At 36.0% G+C, this 23,089-nt stretch overlaps 1 protein-coding gene across 10 annotated transcripts in view; it reads right to left on the bottom strand.

Moving 5' to 3' along the window:
• PDE4D (phosphodiesterase 4D) overlaps positions 1 to 23,089 on the bottom strand; it is a 511,449-nt gene that overhangs the window by 4,937 nt on the left and 483,423 nt on the right. For all 10 annotated transcript variants that reach the window (XM_079330593.1, XM_079330597.1, XM_079330596.1 and 7 more), the window contains 8 exons: positions 11,951 to 12,044; positions 8,335 to 8,507; positions 7,312 to 7,410; positions 7,058 to 7,222; positions 5,287 to 5,386; positions 1,570 to 1,724; positions 937 to 1,059; positions 283 to 465 (listed from right to left, as the gene is read on the bottom strand). In XM_079330593.1, the coding sequence (XP_079186719.1) occupies positions 283 to 465; positions 937 to 1,059; positions 1,570 to 1,724; positions 5,287 to 5,386; positions 7,058 to 7,222; positions 7,312 to 7,410; positions 8,335 to 8,507; positions 11,951 to 12,044 (1,092 nt within the window). The remainder of the gene's footprint in view (positions 1 to 282; positions 466 to 936; positions 1,060 to 1,569; positions 1,725 to 5,286; positions 5,387 to 7,057; positions 7,223 to 7,311; positions 7,411 to 8,334; positions 8,508 to 11,950; positions 12,045 to 23,089) is intronic.

The raw sequence follows: 23,089 nt of genomic DNA, 5'->3' as shown, positions 1-23,089 counted from the left end.
CTGCTTTATATTTAATTCTGTTTTTGAGGGAAACCCTAATCAGCTGTACTGTAATCTCTTTTGGTGTGTATGCTGCTTTTCAGGCCAGGACAGTGATGGAATCCCTTCAGCAAACATACTGCCATGCACTATGTTTTCATAGTAAAAGTCTCAATTTGCCTCACTTACTACTGAGAAGCTGAATTAATTATCTCAGAGGAGGAAAAAGTGCATGCAGAAATTATTCAAAACATGACTATTCTTTTATTCCAAAAGATATGACTACCTTATCAAATCAATTACCTGCGATTTTTCTACAGACGCATTGTGCTTATCACACATGGGACTTATCTCCATTCCCCTCTCTCTTTCCCGGTCTCCCTGACGGAAAAACTCCTCCATTATTCTGTCTGTCCATTGGCGGTAGAGATGGAGTGGCTTGGTGGGGTTGCTCAGATCTGCACAGTGCACCATATTCTGGAGAACCTAGAACGGATTGAACATCTGTGGTGTCATTACACTGAAGAAAATCAGCTCCTTTTTTACTTACATTTCTGATGACTGCAAAACAAAATCTTTAAAATACATATAATGCAAGATTTATTCTAAACAGCCCAAACTTATGTGCTTGTGTGCTTTTTACACTTGCAGTAATAGCTGTGAATTACCTGGCTTCTGCTGTTTCTGCCACCATAAAGGTGATAAAACCCTTGTGAGAAAAAGGATCACTTTTGATAATTTGAAGGGAAGGACAAAGTCTCATTTAGTCCTGAGATACTCTAGCACTTTGTTAGTCTCCCAGAGTCACTTAGACCATGTCACTTAGACCAGGGAGGAAACAGAGGCAGCAAATCATGGTGTGAAAGAGACAGCTCCAATCCATGCTCCAGAATGCAGAGGACAATGTTATTAAGTATGCAATACAAGCAACCATTTTTTTCACATGCATTTCCTTACCTGAATCCTGTCTGAATAGTTATCAAGAAGCAGGACACCAGAACTGGTCACTTTTTTAGTTTCAACCATAGTTTTTAAATCAGCCAGTAGATTCATATGCTTAGACATATCTGTTGCAAGCACCTAGAACAAAACAAACAAAAAAATGAACACTATATAAATTATTCTACTGAGGTTTTTTGAAACTTAATTGAACATATAAAATCAACAGTTTTGGAAGGAACCCATGGCTTCTATGTCTGAATACATAATGCAAGTATGAGCCCTGTATGTTCATTATAGTAGGTTCTCATATTAGTTATTTTAAGAATATGACAAAATCATTGCTCTGCATTCTTCAGAATAGACTGATCAGCCCAAATTTATAATTGATTCAGTAGCAAATCTTTAACTCTGATGGTAGAAAAGCATACATGTCAGTACAAAACCAGTTTGAAACAGAATTGTATACCTTTTAGAAATGCATAGAAAGTTACTGAAACTTAAACAAATCCACTGTTTGTGTTTGAGTAAGACATGACAAAACTTTCACTTCATTGTTCACAGGCCTGACGACATGCGATTTATCATAAAATGCTTTTGTGCTTTATTATTCAATGTACTAGCTCTATGGAAGATGGAGTCTCAACTCACAATGTCAATGACCATTTTCCTCAATGATTGTCTCTGTTTTTTGGTCAAATTCTGGAAAATGTCACAATTTTCTTCCTGCAGCAGCTTGAAACCCACAGCTAAGTGATGATTCTCCAGGACTGATGAGTCATTGTACATCAAGGCGAGTTCAGAATCTGCAATAAGAATTGCAGGGCAGAACGTTACTAAAGCCTGCACTTTTATCAAATCTCTTAAGTTTTTTTTCAAATTCATTAGATGCATAACAAGATTTACAGATAAACTTTTAGTAGCAGCCCTGAAAGTTACAGAATTATTGACTGAATGTCTTACTAGGTCAAGCCAAAGTATGTTGAACAAAACAAAGAAAAGGCTTTGCAATGACGCATGTACATGTGCCTGGAGTGGCAAGTTAGAAAAAATATAAGAAAGGTAATTTTCATATCTGCATGAGGTAACTTAGAAAATATTATATGCATAATATATGCACAAGCACATCTCAACTAAAACATACTCTGCTGTCTTCTCATGCCTCTCTCCATCACAACACCTAAAATTCTATTGCTAGTCAAGTTTCAGCTTTCCAGCACTTTGACCTGGGAATACACAGCTGAAGCTTTTCTGCAGGTCTGCTGCAGAGCACACACTTCTTGGTTTCCAAATCATGTCTTTCTGCAGTTATCTAAGATGCTCAGATGCCTAGTGAACTAGGCTTAGAGTTGTTAGTCCATGACAACTGGAAGCTGGTAACAGCTCTGCTTCTGTCTTTTTCATGAAATGTCATGTGGAGTGAAACTGCAGCAGTGGCCTTGCCTGCTGCCTTGTTTGAGTGTGGCCAGCCCCTGATGCTGTCTGTAATATTGCCTTCACCTATGGAATCATTCTTACCTCAGTCACCCCATACGGCTGTGAGAATAGCACACACCTTCCCAGCCATGCCTGTGCTAAGGCACACCTGAAAGGTCACCTTAGACCTGCTGAACAGACAGCTCTGAAAAATGGAAGCAGTTACAAAACTTTCTGCACAGGTTTAGCTTTAACCCAGGAATACTGCGGAGTCAGCTTGCATATGCTTTAAGATTCATCTTGCTAATAAATCTATCACAAAAAAGTCAAATACTTTCTCTGCAATCATACTTTCCATGTGCTATATTAACTTCTATTTATTACAGCTGTTCTAGCCTAAGTCTAAACATACATCAATCTTCCACTCTTTGTACTCTCTTTTTCTTTTACAGCAGCTATGTTTTAAAATGCTTCCAGTTCAATGGGAGGCCTCTAAAAGCTTTGATCTTCAGATTTCATTAATCTGCTGCATAATCTCCTGCTGTCTTCCTCTCCTGTCTTGAATAAATCGATCTGTTGAATCAGAAAACTCTTTCTGTGCCCTGCCTTATCCCAAAGGCAGCAAGACTGTAACAGCAGAAGTAGAAAGAAAGCAAGTCTGTAAGATGCTCTTTCATCTTTCACAGAACACATACAAGGCTTGCACACTTGTTCTTCTTATGCAGAAAACAGGCAGTAGTTTATTTTCCTTTCAAACAGCCTTCTAACAAACACTCCATATTGTCAAAATACTTTGGAAGAGCTGGAACTACCAAAACAGCTAAAATGCACTCAAATTCAAAATGGATGTAAAAATGGAAGAAAATTTCCCTTTGGCAACCTGTATAACACATTATAAAATACAAAAATATTTTTCTGGAAGGACAGTTACAATGGCAAAATAAGCATCTTCTCTGATGCTAATATACTTAATATTTTTTTTATTCTATAGCAGCATTCAAGAGGGATCAGTTTAGCTGACAACTCTATAATAGACTTTAAATAGGAAAATAATAGTCCAAAAAGTCACAAGACTAATTATAAAAAATAAGATGGAAATATGGCAAATATGCACATGCTTCAAGTAAGTAGGTCTATCTTCTTTTTTTTTTTTTAATGCTTTCATATATTTACTGAAATCTTAATACATTGTTTGGTTCACTGGAAAAACAAAATTAGATTGGAAGCAAATTATCTTCTGAATATTTTGGATTTAAGAAACCAACATTGGATTGTCTTTTTCTGTCTCTGTCCCTGCAGTTTCTTTCTTGTACACATCAAAAAGAAAAAGAAAAAAAATCTTTGTTTCTTTCAGCCTTGCAACTGCAGTTTCAATTAGTGTTGTTATTTGACTGACACACAAGCCTCCTTTATCAAAAGCTGAATTGAGAAAAACAAGATATATTTTCTAAGCTGGTAATTATCAGCATGAATATGACTCCTACATTAGATGAATTTCAATCTGCCTAACTAGAAGCAAAAGCTTTATGCACCACTACTCATCCCCTCAATTAAGTCAACCCCCTTAAACCTAAACAATTCATTGGTTTCCTCATAGAACCTTGCACCCACCACTATAACCTGATAATCAATTTCTGACACAAAAAGCAAAAAACCTATACTTACCTATGCCCCCTCTAAAGAATTCAGATATTATATACATTGTTTTTTGCACAAAGCTTGACTCACTCTCTGCCTGTACTGTCCTGCTGAACTGTACCGGTCCCCAGTAAAGCACAAAAATCCAGAGTCAATCTTAATCCTCTTCCATGTAGGTGAGTCATCAAATTCAATTTCATTATAGGTGGCCATTGAGACAAACAAAACTAGGTGCAGGATAAACTGAAGTGCATGTCTTGTTTGAATATACAGCAGCAATGAGTCAGAGGAGAGCTCCCTTCTTCAAACTCTACTGCTGATTTGGGGTCACTCTCTTTTAACACCTGTGAAATAGACTCACCCATGTGCAGAAGTGACAGTATCTATAAATGTGCAACCAGACAGGTCAACTACACAAGCCTAGGTATGTTTCCATTTCTGTTGCTTTTTCTTCTTCTGTGCTTGGATTATTAGTGCTTTCCAGTCAGTTATAAAAGGAGAAGTTGACAGAGAGCAGAAGAAATAACATAATATGATGGAACTTGTACTGACCTACAAAGTGCTGCCCACTGATAATAGTGACATAAGTCAACAAAATCCAAGCAGGCTGCTGCTGGGCCAACAAACCATTGAGTAAATATGTCATGATCAGGTTCAGTAAAGTGTTTTTCTTTCAGTAGAGGAATAAAGAGGGGATAGAGGTTCAGCAATGCTGCAGACAATAGCCTTGAGGAATGCAGAAGTACATTGGTTTTCAAATTTGGAGATGACATTAGGGTCAGAAAAAAACAAACAGGTTTATCATAGCTGCAGAAACAGGGTGAGGAAATTCAGTCTACAAGGCATGAGAGATCAAAGCCAAATACAGGATCCAGGCAGAGATCATCCTGACTGTCTGTTTGCTAAAAAGAAACTTGCTTTCCTGCTTTCTGAATTTCTATTCTTGGTCATGTCATATGTTTCCAATGCAAACCTTTAAAAAAAAAAAAAAAAAAAGCAAAACATTTCCTTCATTCTCTTCCTGAAATTTTATCTATTTAATGTAAATCAACTGTATTTCCAGGACAGACAACATGGAAACAATGCCAAGTTTAGAGTTCATACCTTAGTAATTCTTTCTAAAGTGTACTATATAAATGATTTCTAAAGTTACAAAAAAAGTAAAGTAATATCAGGTTTAAAATATAAACATCTATCTATTCAATGTGAAAAGTTAGAGACAGAAGCCAACAAGGAATGTACTGTGTATTTTCCAGGTGCTATGTACAGATCACACTGCAAATTTTTGAGAAAACCACTAAACAACAAACTTACTTGTGTTGATAAGAAACTGGTTTGAAACTCCAGGATGATCTACATCATGTATTGCACTGGCAAAAATTGCTGCAAGAATCTCCAAATCAGTAAACACCGCCTAGAATGTAATGAAAGAGACATGACAATCACCAGCCAGTGAAAATGTGTTTTCAATAGAAAGGGCTGTACCTTGAACCTGGATGTCAACAAGCAAAACAATTTTGAAATATACCATGACTTCCAGAGACTTTACAAACAAACACAAACTATCAATCCTTTGTAAAATCATCAATTACGTAGAATTTCATAAATATTTCAAGTTTGGCCAAAGAAAAGTGATTTGTATTTCATACAGAGGGCATTACTAAATTCTGTCACAAATTCTGAAGTATTTTCAGGTTCAGTCTGTAAATAAATCCACATTTATTAGACAATTAAGTACAGGTTTCTACTTTATATCACAGATTAAATATTGATTAATTAAATTATTTATTAATTAAATATTTCAACTTGACTCCTGTATTGTCCTTTACTTGAAAGATGCACATCTCCTATATAATGCTAAAGGAAATAGTGAACAGACTACACAATATGTCACTTAGAATTTACTGATTTTCTATTTGCATGAGATTATTAGGAAGACAGGAAAAGAGGACTGCAATGGTCTTGGAATGTCACTGAGCTCAGTGTCCTGTTGTCAGAAGCATCCACATGATGCAAATGCTTTCAAAATTGATCCAGGACAGCTCAGAAGTGCATAGACCAGCAGTGGCACTGGGCAGACATTGCCACTTCATCGATAAAAGCTCCACTGAGAAGAAGGCCATGAACAAAACTGATCTGGGAAAAAAACTCCAAAATTTTACTGATGACTAGTTCAGATGTGTGGTGAACTGAGTGGTGTTTTAAGAACTTTGTCTGATCTTTCTTCTTGAGGGTAAGAAATCTTTGAGATTTCCAAGTATTTGAGGATACAAACCTGTCAACAATCTCAAGGTCCACTTATAACCCTCTTTTTAAGAAGAAGGGAAAACAGATGTATTTAGTAACATGAAATATTGGCCATTATAGGAAAGAATCAAAATGCAGCCCTTCTTGAAAATGGAGGCAAATCCTTTCGAACTAATAAAACTTATACTGCTTAATTTACTTGAATTTTTCTAACCATTTGCTGGGATGCATCAATGCATCAATGTTAAGACCTGAACTGGGCTCAAAGGAGGGAAAATCTCCAGCTTTCACATGCTTCTACTTCAGAGATTTAAGAACTTTCAAGAAGAGAATTGCTACAAAAAGAACAGATTAATTTTTTTCCCCAATCAATTTTGTAATATTTATGGGGCAGGTAAAAAAAAAGAGATAGGTAAGTGAAAATCTAGCACATGTTCCAATCTGTCTTAGAAATAAATACAAAAGTAGTCTTTCCAGATCAGAAAAAACTTTCCTAAGAAATTCCACTTACTGCAGTTACATAGAGTCCCACTTGGGAAATAACTACAGAACAAGATGTAGCATAAATAATAAGATGGTGGAAACAAGATATGCAATGTCTTATCTTACAGTGAAAAATGTTATGATAGCAAAAGTCTGCATGATTTAAAATGAAAAGTCATGATATTTTCTGCACAATATTTACATGTAAGTTCACAAAGTATCTTTAAAAGAACTGAGTTCATTAAAGAGATGACAAGATTTATTTTAAACTAAGATCTTGAATATTTAGTTTAGAAGACTCTCAGTGCATCCCCTTCTCTCACAACTGCCACTTTTCTTCTTCAGTGTAGTTTACCTCTAATGCTGGTGTTGATAGTAGGACATGGGTTGACTGAACAACATCTGCAGCATGTATGTTATTGTGGTATGCCACATCTGCATGGTAGTGGTCTTCCAGAGTCATCAAGTAAGTTATTAAAGTATCTACTGGAATCTTAAAAGTTTTTAATAAGTCCCGCTCCTATAAAAGTGAAGGAAAAACAGTTAGATTTCAAAACACAGAACAATCTCCAAGATAAGAAGAAAAGCAGCAGGACTGCAACTACTTGCCTGAAAAATAGTGTGCATGATGACAGTCAGAGGTCTGTTTCCAGATAACTCTGCTACTCTGAAAACCTGAAGGCCCCACTTGTTCAAATCTTCAAGTTCCTAGAGTAGAATCAAGCAACGAACAGGTTGAAACCTAACACAAAAATTCCTGAAATTTTTGAGAGAAGCAATTATAAAGAGAGGACTTATTCACACCTGGCCACTGTGCAAGTTACATGCTAAACTTTGCAAGGGCTAAACTCTAAACTCTGCAGCTGCTGCTAATCCTGCAATATCGGAATTTACATCTACACGTGTTTCAGATTTTACTTGTCTAAGCAGGAAAGACTGCCTCTTAAGTGGATTGCTCCAGAGGGAAAAATTCCACAGTATCTTGAATGAATTTAACTGACACACTTTGCTATCTCATTGTCCATTGACAAGGCAGCTCAGTGAGGAGAAAACCTCCAGAGATACTGCAGTTCTGCTGCTCTCATCCTGGTTCTCAGCAACTCTCTTCAATGTTAAGATAGGCATATTTTAAAATGCAAAACTCCATCAAAAATCCCTTTATACCTGTTGCTGCCGGTGCAAAAAATAGTAAGAAATTTCATTAAGAAAATAAGAGAAAGGATGTATGTAAAATGACACAGCTAAAAATAGGAAGGGCAGTTCTAATGCTATATACGCTTGTGCAACTTAAAAAAATAAGGTTGCTATCCATACATTTTCATTTCTGTGATATTATAAAATACATTTACTCTTCAATCTTCAGATACTATTTATGAATTGGCAGTTTTCTTAATGCATACACGAATGATAATTTACATTCCATCTCCAGATGAAATTGTCTTCATGCTGAAATTAACCCTTATGGTCTGATTCTGATTTTACTTGCTATTCTACTCCAACAAATTTGGATTATTTCAAGTGATATCAATGTTTGGTGCTGCAGCTTGAAATCAATGTATATAAGCAGAGGATGGAATAATATTCAAAAGGCCACACTCTATTTATATAAATTCAAGGATATATATTCTCTACCTTGGCAAGGACATCTTCTTGGTCTGTTTTAACTCCGAACCTGGGAATACTGGAATTAGTTAGGCTGGAGCTGTGCATGAGTTTTTTGACTCCACTGATCTGGGACATTGGCCTCTTCTTTTTCTCTTTCTCTTTCTGTGTTGGAGAAGGGATTTCAACTTCGTGCTGCTTGTCTTCAAAAGAGAATAAAAAGAGAATAAATAATAAAATATTTATAAATATTATAAAATTAATAAGTTGCAACTTGTGGACTTTCTAATTCTTAGCAAAACTTCTTTTATGATTTTGCAATAGATTCTATCAAGATCATTAAACCCATGAAAAGTTAAATATAGACCTATACTTCAGTACAAGCAGACCTCTTTTACTCAAATTGCCTCATTATTTCTGAATTGGCTTTAAAAGCAGCTTGTGATTGTCTGATTACCACTTCTACCATATCCCTTGTGCTGTAGAAAGGGTCAATCATCTCAGTCTAAAAACGATATTACAACCACACAGGAATGTATTTTTCAAGAAAAAACAATTTTGTTTCTTTTTTTCAGGAGAAACATTCTCTGAAATTGTGTTTCAGAAACTGTCTATGTGTGTCCTCCTGTAAACCTTTAGAAAACTTTTTCAGGACTCGAAGGATTTTCAGACTTTTGGATTGGTCCTGTCTATGAAGGCTGTAAAATTTGGAAAGTCTTTTGCCAGCCACATCTACGAGCACTTTGGATTGTTGGCACCAATGCAGTGATTCTGCACCTCCCAACTAGAGTCAATAACAATGACAAAACGAGTGCTTTGTTAACCTCTGAATTTTTTACCCTGTAGCAGTATCAGCAGCATCACTTAATAAAACTTATCAACATATGTGACAGCAAACTTTAGGCAAAAATTAAACAGAGAGTAAAGTATATTTAGGCAACTGCCCCAGGATTGCTGCAAAAAACAGTATGGGGTTGTGAAGCATTGCAAATATCTGCCCCAAAGAAATCCAAGTTAGTGCAATAGAGGGCTTTTCTGTCAAAACTACTAAAAACATGAGCTATTTTTGTTCCTTTTATCCATGCTGCAGTTCAATCTCCCTTCAAACTATCTCTTTTTGTTTGCTTTTTCTTTTGCTGAAATGTATCTCCACCTTTTCTAGATCTCAATGAATATACCAGTAATACCTCTAAAATCCAGAAAATATGTTTCTGACAATGGGCATGAGCCAAAACAGCTAAAAAAACATCTTAAACCAAAATAAAATTTTAAAAAGAGTAAGAAAATTTGAATTTTTACATGTGCATATTTTCCTTTCTGCAATATTTATTGCCAATGCCACCAGAGGAGGTTAGAAAGTCCATTTCTAATTGCCAGCTTGTTATATGTTTACTTCTTCACTTTCCTTTTTTTTTTTTTTTTAAATGATCTTTAACAGATACATTAATGGACACCTCAAATTCCAAACGAATCACAATGAAGAAGACATTCTGGAAATGTCACCAAGTTGTAGCCTGCAGCACTGAGTCCCCAATAGCCCATCATACCTCCTTTGTAAGGAGGGAAAGGGGAGGTGGAGCACGCCAGCCCCTGTCTGTGCACACTGACAACAGATGAGGAGCTGCGACTTGTGCTTGTGCTCTGATGTTTATGGTTTCAGTCATATGCACAAAGTTTAGACCCATCACACAGAGGTTCGTTAGCTGAACTGTCAGGACAACTCAAGTGAAAGGAAGTGTGTGTCTGAATGACTTAAGATCTCCACAGAAACTCCGTGGGACTGCCTCTGCCCCTGTAACTTTGAGCACATAGGGCTGTGCCCATCTGAACATCCAGAAAAGACAGCTTGCCATTTTGACCCTGTTTAAGCTATGCTCAATGACAGGTTTTCAAACATTTTCCATTCATAGAAAACAGGTTAATGATGCTGAAAAAAGAAAACATTGCATGTTACTACACACAATGTAGGAGCCTTATGTCTTATACACAGATTATATTTCTTGTCATTATAAATAACTTCATATCTTCATATAGCCCTAAAGGAAAACAGTTTGGATTTTTTTTTTGGGGTTTTTTTTTTTTGGTTGTTTTTTTTTTTTTTTTTTAATAAGAAGAATGGAAAACCCAGTTTTCTCATGACACCTTCCTAAATTACAAATGTGAGAAAATTGTAGATATTGAGGAGATAAATGATGTATTTTAAAAAATGGATAATAAACTCATTAAATATTTCTAGTAAAGTTTTCTCTTTACATAGATAGTCAGAATCTATATACTTAGACCGTATATTTTGAAAATATTGAAGCAATATATCTGTAGACGAGGTGTTTTCACTATTGTGCTGCTCTTATATCTACAAATTTAAATATCCAGTTTTTCATGCAGAGAGAAAATTGTGCCTATGGTCCAGTAAAATAGGAAGGATTGACTTTCCAGCCCTCTTTCTGCTCAAGACTGAGATCTCAAGTGAAAGGCTGATGGATGCATTTCTTTCCCCTGTCAAAGTAAGTCTTAAGCTTTCAAGTGAAAGCAAGCAGAAGCTGGCATCCCAGTCTCCAGAGCCTAAGTGGGTCATCCTTCCAGGCAACTGCACACTGTGGTTTTCAGGGCATCTGAAGCTGGGCAATATGCTTGTCCATGAGAGAGGTTTATCCTTCTCCCACTGAGAAGGATATCCCTCCATCCTTTCTCTGCTGTGCTACAGCAGTTTTCTCACTACTGCAACCATGGGCCAGCTGAACAGACACCTTCAGCCATCCATTTTGGACAGGATGGCAGCATGAAATGTGCTTTACAGAAACCCCACTTCTTTCAGGAAAGCCACAAAAAGAACCTGCTATGTTATCTTACACACAATAAGATGGGTCTAAACATGTATTACTGTCACTTTTTAAAGTCCTTGTTATCCTAATTTAGATGCATTTGACTGTGCCTCTCTTATTACACTGTCTTTATGAACCAACAGCATTTTGCTCAAAATATATTTTGAGGTTAGTATAGTATCTTTATATTCATGTTCAAAATCAACAATATGGAGCTAAGTTTTCTTGATTTTCATTAATTTGGGGTGGGGAGGGGGTGGGGAATGCCATGGTGAAGGAGCCATATTCTTTGTGATATCGTGTTGGGCTTTTGTCAATGCTTATATCCCAGCATGCCAAGACCTGGAGCTGCAAAATCTTCCAGGAAAAAGTCTATTCAGATGTTTATTTAGTCACACGCACTAAACTGTGCATGTGCAGGTAAGGAATACCAAAATGTCTTAACTGCTTGCTGTGAGATTTTATGAGGTTACATGTACCTATGTGCTCCTAGCACACTGAGACCTCTGAGTAATTCCAGTAGGAAAATACTGTGGTCAAATTCTCTTTACTATATAAATATATATATATAATTACCACTCTGAGATTAGCCTAGTTGGTTAGTGCATGGTGCTAATAAAGCCAGGCTTCTAGGTTTGAGCCCTGTATGGGCCATTCACTTAAGTTGGATTTGATGATCCAAATGCTTACAACAATATACTAAATGCACAGTTTCTGAAAGAAGAAATTAGTATGGAAATCAACTTCATTTTAGGCTCTAACACAGCCCAGAGAGATATAAAAACCACCCAAAGGCAAAAAAAGTTAACTCTTTATAGTCTTACCTAAGAAAGTGTTTGATATAAATTCTGAGACCTGATTGCCTGACCTGCTCATTTCAGAGAGGTGGGTCAGCTCACGGTTGAGCATTCTTTTAAACTGGAAAAAAAGAAAAAAAAAATTGTAAAGTTAGTTACATCAAGACATATTTTAGTTAGGATAAGAAAATGCAGTCACTTTATATCTGGGGAAAGAACATGGCATTAGGAATACATATTAAAATAAGACAACTGTGAAAGGAGAAATTCCATGTACCAAAGATCTACCCAACCAACTGGATTGAGCAATGTAATTCTTAACCTCCTAAAATACACCACAGTGATTCAATGACTAAGGTACAGTGTCCTACTAGTAACTGAAAAATGAGGCATTTGCACACACACAAATTATAATATTGTCTTTCTTTTTTAATTTGGAAAGTGAATACAAATGTATTTATAAAGGAGCTATTCTCAACTAGTTTTCTCACAAGATTTGCAAATTAATCTATTTTTGCATTTTTTGCAATTCATTAGGTAATTTCAAGTCTATCTTACCTCTCATCCTTAATCTACTCAATCATTGCTCCAAAATATCTGAATATCTTATTGATTTCATACTAGTCAATATGAGAAGAGGTAGGTTTTGTTGTCTCTGACTTAAATTATTATATTCAACCAGTCCAATGACTTGACCGTTCCACTATCTCAGAAAACTGCAAGCATCTCCAAGAAACATTGGAGTGGAAAATGCCCATCTGTGGAAACACCTTCTATTTCCTTCTTAGTTAGCAATTGAGTCTAGGCACTCTATAGGATAGAAGCAGGTACTTATATCCCATGAAATGTATAATTAATTAGGTACACATCACTGAGCCTTTCTTGATTCCTTCTAGACTCCAGAGTGAAATGATATCCTGTGGCATTATGTTTGACAGGTTAATTGCATAATACAGCTCTCACTGTCTTAGATGGATTTTCATTTACTATAGCTCTGCTTTGATATTACCAACAAACAGAAGGCAGCAATACTTACTAACAAACTCTTGCCAATGAAAATTAGCATGCATCTGTCACTATTGAATTTTGCCTCCTATTGTGCCATCCTTTCATTTTGTTGTTAGATTTCTCAGTCATCTTTTTTCTTAACAAAGCCAAATTTTCTGTGCCACTTTCAGAATCACCTTTTATCTTGTTCATGCAGTCATGACTATCTGTCATATTAAGGAATAGCTACACTTAAACTATATACATGTAAATAGTCCTCTTATTTGAAGACTGGTCATTTATAGTTTATTCTTCTTCAAAGGAGATAAACCACTGTAGTAAATATTAACCATCCCATTTCCATCCCACTGGAATCATCAAAGCTATTTCTTCAAAGTGGCCTTGCACAGTGAAAGGTGCTCTTTTCTTCACAGTATCTTTGTAAGCCACCAATTACCATATTGCTCACGTGTCCAACAAAATTACCTTTAATAAAACATTCTAGCCATTAGTCACTGCATTTTCCTGCCATCTTGACATGTCATCAGCTCAGGGAGTTCCAGAGCTGCAAAGACTGGACCCTGCTTTAATCACAAGCCAAAGGTATAGCCATGTGCTAAGAAGTGCTCAACACACCTGAAAATTAGAACCATACTGCAAATACAGCTACACATACTATGAGAACTACAGACCTATACATTCTAGACAAAATCAGTCCCAATCTCTTCAGCAATCTCTAATGTTTGTCACTAAATTCAAATGTTGAAAAATCAAGCCAAATTTACCATACAATAAAATGACTGGTCCAAAAATCCCAATATTTTATTTAAAAGTCAGTCTTTAAACTTTTAAATACTTAGCACACTTAAGTCATGCTTACATACTTTTTCTTCTGTTCCCACAAAAGGTGAGAAATTATAAGATTGAAGATGTCATAGAAGAGCTTGTCTCCAGATGGCATCCAGAGACTGCAGCTTCAAATTAAATATTGCATATAGGAATCTTAATAAAATGTCAGGGGTTGACAAAACCACATTAACTTCCAGGCATGTCATCAGTTTATCCATTATACTTCAATATTCTCTCTTCCCTAATTTAATTAGCTAGTTCATTGGATCCTAACTTCTATAGATCCTCATCTGCCTGGTTGTAAGTAAAGCTGGAAGTAAACTCTTCTATACAATGCCCAACATGGTGATGCTGCAGAAAACCACTAATTGTGTCATGTTCCACACTCATGAAAAAAAAAGACGATCTAGCCACCTGGCATGTATTACTCAGGAAATCTTTTTAAAAGTTTCCCAGCTTTGAAAGTGTTTGCAGTAACCTGACACAGAAAATAGGAAGGATTCTGTCCCCCCCCCGCCCATCCCCCACCCCTTCCCCAAATAATAAATTTAACTGCAAGGAGTGGGTAGAGGGGTTTGTTACTGCATACTGGGAATCACCTTATGGAACTTACGGAGCATACGTTCTCTAAGAATTTTCATGTCAGTATATTTTGCATGAATATCCACAAATGGATAGGTACATAACAGTCTTTTCTAATGCTATGTCCCCCACTAGTCTGATGCAAACCCTCCTCTCCCCAGCTCCCATCACCCCACAAGCCAACAGAACATAAAAACTCAACCATTTGCATGAGAACTGCAGAGGAGTCTGTGTTACTGCTGAAAAAGGGTGTAAAGTAAAACAAGTCCCTCAGCCTCTGCAAGGCCCTCCTGCTGAGAGCAAATTCAATTGGAGATGCCTTTGGCTTTGAAGAACTGTGGCTGCATGACTTCCCCATACTCTTCCACATGTTGCTGACGCCACAGGACCAAGACTTTAATTGACATTTATTTTGAAAACTTCTAGACTACGCAGGAGTTTAGAGAACTGTTTTGATTTTCTAATTATCTGACAAAGCCCTACAACCGTCATTGCCATTGAATGAGATGAAGCTGAAGACCATATGCAGACAGCAGTTTCTGATGCAGAACAGTATTTCTCTTTGAGAACATTAAAAAAATCAAACATGAGAGAGAAACAGCAATCAAGATACGCAGGCATTATTCTTGTTGTTTATACTCTTTTTCACTATATCTGTACATTGCTCAATCCCCTTATATTTAATAACTTGTCCTTTGAAGAAAAAAATCATTTTTCTAAGGAGAAAAGAAAATTAAAGCAGCAAAACCAAGTTTAACCTCATTATTTTTTCCAAATTTCACCTATTTCTCAAAGATTTAATTTGGGCACAAGTGCGCCCATATATAATTACTGTTCAAAGATCCACATATTTACAGAGCTCTGTGTAATTACTTTATAATGAAATTTTGCCTCTCATATGGCTCCCGCAAGCTCTTATTGCCAACCAAAGAAGTTGGTTATGTCCATGAGCCAACACTGTTTTACTTATCCAAGAAACATCCTTAAGTGCTTGAAACTTGGCTAGACTCCACAATCTCATAATTTGGCCTCCTGGAAGTAACACTTTGCATGTTATGTTCAAAACAAGTCAAACAAGGCATAGAATCACCTTATTCCTAACAGCAGTAAATATTAAAGATGATAGTTTCAATGAGAATTTCAAAAATCTGAATGCCATATACTTTCCAAATTCACAAAAATAAAGCATAAAGATAAAAAAATCTTATTACTAAATATTACTAAATATTTAAGCCATACACTTTGATTATGATATTGTCAGCTCAGCACAGGGAGGAAGCAGAGGTTTTTGCCTGATCAATATGTGTATTTTGTTCTTTTTTAGAAAGAAAGATTTTCACACATCCCACTAGGCATTGTTAGATTGGAAAAATGACACATACATCCCTTTGGAACACCACAGTCCTTAACTATAGCCTTAGAAAATCCCCCTGAAAATGACCTGGCTATTAAAAGTCCATTAAGTCAATTATATGGTTCCTCACTGCCAAATACTGCCAGAGCAATGGAGCCACAAACTCTTTTCCAAAAAAAAAAAAAAAAAAAAAAAAAAAAAAAGTTCTGAAAATATTTCCTTAAGCTGAGCTTTTAAAATGTCATTTGTTTCCATCTATTTTAGATTTAATCTTAGCTGGGGTTAAGGGGATGGGGGAATAAGATGCAGAGCCCCCAACACAAATAAGCATTCAAATAGCATTAAAAATGTCCCTAAAGTGAAAAAAGTAGATGTGCACCTCTATCTCCCTTTATAAGTCTAAGAAATCTGCTGCAGCAAAAACTGTAATACACAGGAATAAAGGTGCACACATTAAAGATAATGAACTGAGAACAATTTCCTAAATTGTGCTCACTTCCCAAGAAGGGGTTTGTAGTTTAGCTCTTTTGGGGCTGAAGCCAAATGTGTGCACATCTCTGCATTTGTATTACTGCTGTCAGCCTAGGATAAACATACACGGAGGAGTTTTTGAAAAAAAAAAAAAAAAAAAGATACTTTTCTGATGTCAGCAAAGATACATAGAAAAACACAAACTTTTAGAGAAACCATGTTCCCAGATGGCAACCAGAGCACTGATACATTTCTAGGAAGAATTTGAATGCACGTTAGAAAGAATTAACAACTCCAAGATCCAAATAGAGTTGATTCATGGCCACAAAGAAGTTTGGGCTGCAAGCTTTATATATACAGGGGTTATTGTTTACACTTCAGAAGATTCTACAAATTTAGTGTAAAGTTTTTCACTCAGTGACAACAGGCTTAAGTAAAGAAGCAGCCAGCAGCTGGGGGTGTCTAGAGGAAGCCCTGAGTGCCACTCTTTCTGTAGATTCCTGCAGCAGCAGGGTCTCCTCCATGCAGGCTTCCTGCTCCTCTACAGAAACCTGCTGCATCCTAGGGACTGTACAGAGGCTGCCTCCAACACAGCCTTTGGCACCAATACTGAAGGTGAAGCTAGAGTTAGAAGGCAATCCATGGACCAAAAAGCCCAGTCCCACCTGGCCTTTGGTTTGGGCGTTTATCAAGTCCCCAGTCCAGTGGAGGCTGGAATAAAAATGTTCAACACTGACAGGGGATTCTCACAGCACTGGCTTCCAAACCCACAGGGCCAAGATCCCAGTTTCAGCATTTCTGGCTGCCTCTTTTCTAGGTAACATTTCTAAAAGCTTACATCAACAGAATAAATTTACAGAACATTCAATTAATAGTTGTAATATTCAACTTACGTAACTATATTTTGTTTCTGAAATATCTACCAATGTTATTTTTAAAATATGCTTGTTATCTCAAAGGGAATAAACTATATTATATCACTAGATTACAAGAAATGCTTGTATTCTACAATAAAACAAAGAAGGAATTTTAAGCAAGTCAGCCTTAGAAATCAACATAAGGCTTCTCTCTATACTACTTATTGATGCAAAACTATCTTTGATTTTAGCAGCATTCTGGACACCTGTACAGTATTCTTAATAGCTAAAGGTTTGGGCTGGAAGCCCATGGGTTTAATTAACATCAAGGACAGGCACTGTTTTTCATAATAAGCTACAGAGAGGCAGATATCTCTAAGGCTGTCATTGTGATAGTAGTGCTCACTTTTTTCAAGAAAAGATACTCAGCAAAAATCATGGGTAAACATTCTCATTTTTCAATATATAATTCACAGGAGATAAGCACAGCCTGAAGCACACAGAAATATGTGAATAATAAGGGACAGAAACATATATAATGTTATATCTGACAGTACATACAACACAATATCTGAAAATAAGATATTTCAACCCTCAGAAATTTGTAAATACATAATTGTTTTGAATGTCATAAAAAACAGAATATATTTGCTTCTTCTCACATTTTTTCTCACAAAAAGCACTGTTATAAAATTGTGCTCAAACACGACTTAGCTTCTTCACTGAAATCACTGTATGCTGACAGTATAGGACTCTCTATACAAAGGACATTTTTCCCCATATGTACTCAATTACAGCTACCATGATCTCTACTAAACTTCTGTTGGCAAAAAAAAGGCTATGAATTCTAAAGGCTAAACAGTAAGAGGGAATTTTTTTTAACTGGCGATAGAATTTTTCTGATTTAGCAAGGAGAAACATGACAGCAGCTGCCTAGAAATGCAGGAAATACTTTCTAGTAAATTACAATACATCACTTTTACCTGAAATGCAAAGTAATTTCATCTTATTGTTTAGGAAGCAAGAAAGGAATCTACCTAGCTAGCATAATAGGATGAAATTTCTTTACAGGTGACTGATCAAAATCCTTAATAAAATATTGTAACAATTCAACATTAGCAGAGAATACTCATAATTGGACATAAGCAGGCTTTGCATTTCTATTTTAAAAGACAAAAGACTCTAAAAGTAGGTATTAATAAAAGAAAGCATAAGATAATAATTTGTGCAAAAACAATTCTTGTGTAATTTTTAGTCATTTAATTCAACATAAGCATTATTTAGTTCAGGAAAAATAAGAATTTTTTTAAAGCAGAATGATTTGGTACATTTATTGTATGTCAAGCAGAAGATTATTTTTTTATTTTTACACACTCACTAACAATTATAAAAGTATAAAAGCAGCTGCATTTCTCTTAAGCACAAACATAATTTTTCGGAATAAACCAAAGCTCAAATGTGGTTTTCTATTAAGTGGATTTCAGTTCTGTGTGCTGACAGGCATACTGATTTAACTCCTTGATGCAAAACTTTTCTGTAAAAGAGATAAAGCCTATTTAATTCCATTTTCTAGCAGTACTGGCATTTCACATTGCTCCACATAACAATATAGTTCAATATTAGAATATGGCAATTTCCAGTGTTTTAATCAATATGCTGTCACACACACGGAGGCTACCAAAAAATGCTGTGAACTCAGTGTTCCTAATTTCACCTTTCTTCAGCAATTAAAACTCAGTATGAGTCATAAATACACCCATTATCCTCAGCTTCTTTACTCATGTCCTCTTCTGTTGCAAATTATCTATGTTTTGGAGTATTAAAACCTTTTAGTGGCTACAAATACAGTTTTGTAGCAACCTTTTTCGTAAAGAACACCAAACTGTTCTGAATTTCTTTGGCTTTAGACTTGGTCTAATCATTCATGGCAATAATATTGTTTTAAAAGTCCCAGCACAGTTTCTAAGAAAGACTGTACTGTGCAGTTTATTCTTCTTGCTGAACAAAGGCTTGTTATCTGTTTTTTTTACTTCACATTATTCATGATCCTACCACCCACAAATCCTCATGCTATCCAGTGATCATGCAATCATGCACCATAAATCAAAGTTCTTAAAATGTAAAGTAAAATCCTACCTTTATGTAGCCCCAAGAAACTGAGAGTAAATAGTTTGCCTCAGGCATTTTTGATTTTTTCAATACTACCAATCTAAGCTTATCAGTTCTTTGCTATCTAACAATGCAAAAGACTTCCAACAATAAAGATTCCTTCTTTCCTCTCCTAGTTCCTTTTGCTGGTCTTCAGGTTCTCAGCAACTGAGTGCTCAGGAGGCACACTGAAATGAAATCCAACCGTGTGCTCTTCCGATTGTTTAAATGCCATTTGTGAAACTCCAAGCATTCAGAGGCAACGTTGAAGACACATATTGCAAGAACTGAAAAAATTTCTGAAGAGCTAGGGATATGCATATTTCCTGAGCACCAGGATTTAATGAATAATGTATGTCAAGATGCTCAGCTGCTCAAAGACTTGCTCTATCAACAGCTACCAAATAAGGACCTGAAGAGGAAGCCACAGACAGTGGCAGCAATCCCTCCCATAGAGCCATACTAGCAGCCAATAGTGTGTCACCCTAAAAGATATAAATCTGCAGGGCTGGTGTCATGATGTACGGTAATTTCTCATTGGCTGATGCTGGGGCCTCTCCCGGGCACGGGATATTTCTTTTTTTCTTTTCCTTTTATTTTTTTTCCCCCAACAGCAAATGCCCTTTACTAATGGCATCCCTGCCTGCAGCATTCACATGCCATTCAGAAATAATTGGGCTAAGGTCTCATCGCTTCAGCGGCATTGAAATCAAGTTTTCAATGGATACACCGTCCAAGCAGTTAAAATCAGTACTGTGTGTATATCCCGATTGCCTAGTGGGTTTAATTTGAATATGGAAGAAAAATATATTTTGAGGTGTTTCTTGTGGGGAAAAAACCCTGCATAAATAGATTAATCTCATTTCTCCAGCAGCTTATGCTGTACTTCAACAATGAAAATTTTTTGGCTTTTATGCCATGTACATTAAAAACCAATCTACCTCAGACTATCGGGCCAGGCTACTACTTACTAATGCTTTTTTATTTAAAGAGATAAAAGCAGTTACTATTAAGCTAAAGCAAGTCACGTGTCTTACAATTCCCAGTAACTGTTAAGCTTCCATGGAGATGTAAGAAGTGAGATAATAAGAGTCTTCAAATTCTCACTTTATTTATTCAACTTTTGCTCTTTCTGCCTCAGCAGATTATTATAATCAATTACAGCTATACATCACTGAAAAAAAGAAGGGATTAATTGAAAGTGGAATGTGTCAGTGAGCTGACTCAAGCATTAAATAAAAGATCCCACCATCTGCCACTCAGAGACCAGAACTTGAAAGGAGGAATACATTATGCCCACAGCAGGGGGGTTGGAACTAGATGATCTTTAAAGTTCCTTCCAACCCAAACCATTCTATGGTTCTGTGATTATCTTGTTCCACTCTGTGCAAGGCACAGTGCTGCAGTATTGCAGCAAATTTCTGAACCTTTGTTGTGTCAAAAGAAAGGGAGAGTTACCTTATATGACAATGGCAAATGCCTAAGGACAAACTGAATGAGGTGCAGCATTCAGCCTAATCCCACACTGCTGATTCACTGGAAGATGCTGACTGAGAATGATAAGAGAGGTTTTGGCTGAAGTAGTCAGCAACACTAAGTGCTTCAAAAAGAATTGAACCTGCAAAAATCAATAGGGCAAAATACAGTGTCAACAAATCTCTTCCTTACAGGAGAGAAATCTAGAGAAACGTGACAACTGGATACAATCAACAGATCATCAGTACTCAAAGTATTTTCATGTGGAAGGCATACTGATTGCCTTAAAATAGATAATATAAAACATTTGTGACACATTTTAATATTTACAGTTATACCTGGTCTGGATCTATGAAGCTAGATGTATATAAAACAATTAAGTTTAGAAAACAGACCTGGAATTACTAAACACTTAGAAAGACATTAAAGAATTCAAAAAGTACTTGTAGAAAATATTTCCCCTGATTCTTCCAGCTCAGCTTTGCAATGCTGAATATAAAGCTTCACTACATCTGTGTTTCATTGTCTTCTGATCATCCACAAGAGAGCACTGCTGCCACCTACCCAGCATCAACACAGAGCTGGAAATATGATGCCTCTTTTCAGGAAGGAATTCCAAGCATGACTTAAAAAATGGTAAAATAAATTTTGGCTACTTTAGGAATTAAGTATGTGGGTATGAAATTTTGGTTGCAATAGGTAGTATAAGAAGGCTGTTTCCACATGCAATATTAACAACTCTTCCCCAAAGATCTATTCCCAAAAGAACTTGATTCAAATAAGGAATATTAAAATGGTTGGTATGTAAATTACACCAGCTGTTTAGCATGCATTAAAAAAATCACCAATTTTTTTTCTTCCCCACTAATATATGAAACGAAGATACATCCGTAAGAATTACTGGATTACAGTTGGTTGAATTTATTGATGGATGGTGTTTATTAAGTTATTAGCTAGGTCATTTTGATATAAAAACAGGAAAACACATTTTCCTCCAATGCTACATCACTTTCCTCCAATATGTTACATCAATTCAATCTAGCTGCATACTAACTATACTGATAATAGGAAATTACACCTGATACACACTGCTTATTACTGACTTGTATTAGTTTTTCAAGACTCATAGTCTCAACCTCATAAAATTAATGATTTCTGTAATAGAATTTAACTGTAGGGTGTCACTGATTTAGAAAGCATGCCCTTACTTCGGCCACATGTAGTATAATCTTAGATGTGGGTAGTCCAGAAATTCACAACAACCCTGATTTAAGGGAATGGTTTTGGCTGCTTTTCCTCCTGAATTCCCAGGTTGCAATCATTGAATAACTAGATTTAGAAGAGGTAATGGTGGATAGATGAGTGCATGACAAATATCTGCCACTAACTAAATACCTAGAGGAATTAAGACAAGTAAAACAAAATTTAGAGATTCTTGTTTTTATACAAATATGCATCCACAAAGAAAAAACTAGGGGAAGAAGGACATAATGACATTTTCTGCAGTGGTTCCAATTACGCGAAGTATATGGAAATGGGAAAGGTGCAATTTGAAATTATAGTAAGTGAGCAATAAAATAATTCAGGGGGAAATTAAAATAAAGAAAGATGATCACTGCTACATGTTTTGAAAAAACCAAAACAATGAACTTGAAAGAAAGAAAGATTATTAAGTTCCTTATTACCCTTTGCAAATGTTAGCTATTATTTATCTATTTATCTATTTAACTATTATTATCAATGATTCTGGACAACTTTCCCCAAGGAAGTCTTCAAAAGAGGTGACAGAGATCCCAGGAGCTGTGATGTTCAGTTTTAGAACACTTTTAAAGACTACAGAAATGTTAATCTGTGCTAATTAAAATTTGCAAGCAGGATGGATGGGTAAATTCAGGCTACTTAAAAACCCAGTCCTGGGTATTTATCAGAAAAGCTAATATACATATATTCCATGTTTTTGCTTGATACAGAACCGAGACATAAGAGTGTAATTAACACCAGTCAGTATAATTTATGTATTTGAACATGTAATATTCTTGTACTGTCATGCAGCATTTGATTTATTACTGTAAAATATTCTGCAACACCACTCGCAATGTTGAGAGAAGGTACATTGAATGGGCAGAGAATCTGATTATAGACTAATTTCTGATGTTTATAAACAGGCTGTCTTCATCTAAATGGGACTGTTTCAAGTAAGGCTTTGCAAGACTTGAAACTTTTTGTGGTACTAAATTTCTTCTTTGGTGATCTGAAATTAAGTCACTACCATGAAGATTTCCAGTGTGAAAATTTTCTGAGAACAGAAACAGTTGAGGGGAGGAGTGGTTCATGGGATAAACTGTGAGGATGTGAAAATCACCACCAGCAGCCTCACTTGTTTAGAATGTTGAAATCCTTCATGTAAACTACAGTTCAGAGAATTCAACTGCAAAGACATCA

This window comes from Erithacus rubecula (assembly GCF_903797595.1).
Source record: "Erithacus rubecula genome assembly, chromosome: Z".
Classification (NCBI taxonomy): domain Eukaryota; kingdom Metazoa; phylum Chordata; class Aves; order Passeriformes; family Muscicapidae; genus Erithacus; species Erithacus rubecula.
This window is presented reverse-complemented; position numbering and strand designations above follow the sequence as displayed.